This window comes from Fulmarus glacialis, unplaced genomic scaffold (assembly GCF_000690835.1).
Source record: "Fulmarus glacialis isolate BGI_N327 unplaced genomic scaffold, ASM69083v1 scaffold24038, whole genome shotgun sequence".
Classification (NCBI taxonomy): Eukaryota; Metazoa; Chordata; class Aves; order Procellariiformes; family Procellariidae; genus Fulmarus; species Fulmarus glacialis.
In genome coordinates, this window is record NW_009226677.1 from 1,029 (window position 1) to 5,849 (window position 4,821).

The 4,821-nt window shown below is 57.0% G+C and overlaps 2 protein-coding genes across 2 annotated transcripts in view; one reads left to right on the forward strand and one right to left on the reverse strand.

Moving 5' to 3' along the window:
- The window catches only part of LOC104080489 (angiopoietin-related protein 1-like), a gene marked incomplete at its 3' end in the record, with an annotated part of 1,904 nt that extends 459 nt beyond the window's left edge, over nucleotides 1-1,445 (reverse strand). The window contains 2 exon segments of the mRNA XM_009582895.1: nucleotides 8-347; nucleotides 1,442-1,445. Of these exon segments, the coding sequence (XP_009581190.1) occupies nucleotides 8-347; nucleotides 1,442-1,445 (344 nt within the window).
- Nucleotides 1,446-4,672: 3,227 nt separating this feature from the next.
- LOC104080490 (fibrinogen-like protein A) overlaps nucleotides 4,673-4,821 on the forward strand; it is a 3,790-nt gene continuing 3,641 nt past the window's right edge. Inside the window, exon 1 of the mRNA XM_009582896.1 lies at nucleotides 4,673-4,676. Coding sequence (XP_009581191.1) covers nucleotides 4,673-4,676 — 4 coding nt within the window. The remainder of the gene's footprint in view (nucleotides 4,677-4,821) is intronic.

Below are 4,821 nucleotides of genomic sequence, written 5' to 3' on the forward strand. Positions count from 1 at the left end.
GTGATACCCGCTAGCCTCACTCTCCACCCTGAAGATGTCGTACTCCGCGTAATGGGTGACATTGGCTTTATTCTGCACGACGAAGCGAACCTTGTAGGTGCCCTGCTGCGTCAGCAGGTGCAGGTACTCAGTCCCCAGCCAGTGATCGCCCTGCACGTTCCCGAAGCCGTACTTGTAGGTGGTCCAGGACTCCTTCCACGTGATTTCGGTGGTGTAAGTGTTTCTCTGGACAACAGTCCAGCCCTTGCCTTCGGTGTCCATGTCGCACCACACCACCCGTGGGGGTGACCCTGCCGGCTGGATGACGTACACCCCGCTGGGGCTGCTGCTGGCCAGGTGGCTGCAGTCTGCGGGGAGCCCTGCGGCATCAGATCAAGCAAGACATGAGGGACCTGTACTGGAGAATGTGCTGGCAGGTTACTCTGGGGCAGCTGTACTGACGCTGCCGATGCTGGATCTCACTGGGTGCTCTGCAACCAGTGGAACGTGTTGGGAGCACCTCTTTGCTGGTAATGAGAGGCAAGGATTACCCGACTTCGCAGCTTAGGTCTGAATGCGGAGACCTGCTGTCTATGTGGCTGCTGGTGTGGGGCCAGTTGCACCCAGTACCTCGGAGCCTGGCCGCGTTCAGCAATGGGCAGCGTGGCTGCACCCAAACCTGGCAGCTCGTTGACTGTCCCCCCGGCACCCGTACTCACCACCCTGGAAGCTGGCAGCATGTGCTGGGCTCACGCACAGGAGAAGCATTGCCATCACCGCAGGCAGGAGGACAAGGTCCCCATGGAGCCGATGTGTCCCAGCCTGGAGCCCTGGGGAGGAAAGTGCCCATCACCGACGGGATCCCTGGGCAGCCCCCCAGCCCCCGGGGAGCTCGGACCAGGGAAGGCAGAGCCACGGGGCACAGGCAGGAGCAGGGGGCTTCCGGGGTGGTGGGAGCTGCAGCTTCGGTGCAGGCTCTGCCCTGCAGGGCTGAAGCAAGGTGAGAAATGGCTTTGTCACCCTCCTGGTCAGCCCCTTCCCTGCACCAGACAGCAACCTGCAGTCACATTTTCTCATGTTTCTCCTAAATGTGGTTTATTTGTTTTTCTACAGTTCTAGATGCAAAAGGATATTTTTATGGGAAAGAAGTAAATCTGTGTTAAGGGCATTCAGAGCAAATAGTTCAAAGCACTGCAGCTGAGTTTGGTGTATAAAACCTGGTGCTCAGGCTGCAGAGCATGCAGTTCACGGGGATGCAGGAAACAACCCAGCGGCAGCAGCAGCAGAGAACTACAAAGAAACAGCCGGGTGGAAAGGGGAGGAGTGGGATGGACACTAGACACTCTCATCAGCTCCCGCTCCTGTGGTCCCCCACTGCTGTCACTTAGCTTGGCTTTTTACTTGCATCCCCCAGAGCTGCGAGCGCTGCAGAAAAGGAGCCATCAGGAAGAGGAGAACTCACCCATCGCCGCGGTGCTGCTGAGCGGACGTCGGGAGCCTGAGCAGTCAGTCCCGCGGCTCTCAACTCCATGCTGGCCTCTGTCCCTTTATACCTGGGTCTCTCCCTATACACACCTCCTCCGTGTGAGGATCTCAGCTCCCCTGTTTGCATGGACAAAGTTAATCATTGTGTGCCCATCTGGTGGCTTCTCTTTGCTCAAGATTACACAAAGAGGTCCTAAGCTTTTTTTTTCTGACAAAAAATACAGTACTCCAAACCTCCCAGCTGTGGGGTGTTTATCAACTGCAATATACTGGATCTGCCGGGAAGTTAAACCTTTCTGGGGATCTACCAACTGCTGCAGGGCAATAAAGAAGCTAAAGAAGAGAGGAAAGGCAAACAGAAGGAAAGGAGTGTGAACACCAAGGGCACAGGGGAAATCTGTATCATCCAGAGATCAAAGAGCGTAATGGGCAATGGTTTGTCAATAGTTACCAGCTCCCAGCATGTCACGACACTTCTGCGATGGCCGGAGGTCTGTCTCGGGCTCCTTCCCTGCAGAGAGCTACCAAGAAGTTAGACCCAGAGCTGGGCTGCAAATACCGATGCCTTTTTGCCCGCGATCAGTAGAGGCTGAGGACTGAAGGCAGCAGCCTTTCCTAGGGGCCTTTCCCAGGCAGCTCTGAGCAAAAACAGGCTGGGGGGGTGTCTGTGCAGTATTCCTTCCCCTACACATCTCTTCCTTGGCCCGTACGCCTTGGTGGGAAGAAAGAGACTCAGGAAGGCTCTGCTGACCTCCTGCTCTTCCCCACTGCATGTGGGGTGGGCATTGCCCCAGCAGCCGGGTCCAGGCTGGGTGCTGTCTGGGAGAGCATTTTAAATGCATTCGTGGCCAGCTCATCAAGCAGTGGCTACAGCTGTAGCCACATCAGTCAGGGGAGGTTTAACTTGTTTCATGCCCTACCGCAGGGTGTTTTGGCAAACCCTCAGGACTGGGTTAGAGTCTCCTCCTTGCTCCCCTCTTCTTTCAATGCCCCTTTTCATACAGTGCCTTGGGAGGCATCAGCAGGTCCTCACCCATCACCTGCCGGCTGACTCTGCTGGGCCCACGTTGCGACAGTCCTGTTGGGCCAGTTTGTACTTGTACTCCTGCGTGTCACTAGCGGTGGGTCTTTGTCTGGCTGCAGTACACTCTGTCTTCTGGAAGGTGATGCTTCCATTGGCAGTGAGGGGGAGTGAGGGCAGGGGAGGAGTGAGGGGGCAGATGCCTGTCCCCGGCTGCACAGGAGGCTCAGTCTCCTCCTCTGCCTCGCCTCCCGCGCTCCCTAATTCAGCTCCACTTGCCACCTCTGCATGCCTCGGCTGGGCTCGCTGCTCTAAGGCTGCTTGTGCCCCATCGCTGCTCCTCCAAGGGCCAGCAGCGCAAGGAGAGCTCACGATGGGGTCCCTGCTTCAGGAACCTCTTTTATGGCTATCGAGTGAGGGTGGCAGGAGGCACTGAAGGGCAACAGCAGGCAGGGCCATCCCAGTGCTCACCGGGGTCACACACAGTGACAGATTGGGATGTCAGCCATGGCTTGGCACCTCGGCTTTGGTGCCGACGCTTGGTGCCCCAGTGGGTGTGCAGAGGCAGCCCTGCTCCTGCATGGCCTGGGGGGGCTGGCTGAAAGGACTGGGAAGACCCTTTTCAATTTTTTGAAATTTGGCTGCCAGAAGTGTATCAAAGACAAATGCTACAGCCCCAGGTTATCCATCAAGGGACTTTGGGAAACCCTTGTAAAAAGAAAGGTGCTTCATTAGAAGGAAACTGCTGAGGACAGTCTTGGATCATTCATTGCTGTCCAACAGCACGACAAATATTACTGCAAAGTGGAGTTGGCAAGAATCCTTTTTTCTGTGAATACATGTGTAATTTTGGAGCTGGTAACTTTACAAGAGGCTGGTGTAGGGCGGGGGAAGGTGTGTCCCCTGGTGAAAAATGTCCTCCTCGCTGTACTGAAAGGAGAGCCATTTAGTGTTGGAATAACCTAGGGCAGGGGCCAGGCAGGGCACAGCGAGGTGCTGGCACGGTGGCAGCGTGTGCTGGTGCTGGGACCTTCACCACCACCTGCTGGTCTCCTGGATGGCAGCAGAGGTGGCAACGCCACCTGGCGATGAAGGACCTGAGGATGGAGGCAACATGGGGCCAAGTAGCCAGCACCAGCCTCACGGCAGCAGAGCCCGTGCGGGTCCCCAGCAGAGCATCCCGGGCCCAGCGCAGGGACACACTCCGGCAGCTCAGCAGCTGCTGGTATCAAACCATCAATAAATACCTCACTGCAGTCGTAGATCGGTGTCACTGAGCTATAAGCCAGCATCGCCAGGCTATGCCACTGCCCTCCTTAGCACTCCCCCCCATTCCTGTGTCATTCGCAAGGCTGGCTTCAGGCTGGACCACTCAACATCCATTAAGTGTTTATTCCACTTAACCCACAGCCACCTTGTTAATTGAGTCTGCAGCCAGCTCCGTGGTGAGGTCTGCTCCCCAGCTTACCCAGAGCTGCGAAGTCAGAGCTAAACCCTCCAGCAGACCCCTCGGCTTCCTGAGGTGCCAGCGCTGGACCTCTTGGGCGGGCTGCGGGTCCTGCCCCGCATCGGCACTGAGGCGGCAGCAGCACCTCCGCATGCATGGCTGCCCCATGGGATGGGTTCACTGCTGGAGGGCTGGTGCCAAGCTAGGCAGTTGCATCGCTGTGGCGGGGTCAGGGCTGGCGACAAGGTCCCTTTGCTGCCCTGGTGTGCATGGAACCAGGATGCAGTGTCAGAGAGCACGGTTCCCTCTCGGGTGATGCACCATGCTAGGGTAGGCAGACCCTAAAGGGTGTCTAACAGAGCTCTCCAGCATGGCCCAGGTCATTGAATGTCCCCACAGGGTTTGACATCAAATCCCGTAAGTAATAACAAACTCAAGAAAAATCCTTATCAGGAGCATTTGTCATTTTGGTGGAATTTTGTGTGAACATCAGGTGCTGTTTGCTGAGGTTCGTTTGGGACCTCTTATCACAGAAGCGCAACAGCTGGTGCATGAGCAGAGGCGCTTACGGATGGAGGGCAAACAAACCATAAATTTCCAGCCCTGATGACAACTGGAGAGCGAGTGTTGCAGTTTGGATCAGCCAGCCCCACCTCACCTGCTGAGCCCTATATAGCGGCCACCCTGCTGCCTGGCCAAACCCACCGCTTCCCGCTCCGCAGGGTCCCCGCAGAGACGGCATGGGTGAGTGTGGGATGGGATGGGAGGGGACGGCACTGCTGCGTGTGGCTGGGCATCCCTGCCTCCTCTGCCTGCCTCTGGGCTTCTGCTGCCCGCACTGCAGCTCTGCTTTTCCCACTGACCGTTTCTGGCCTCGGGACGGTGGAAC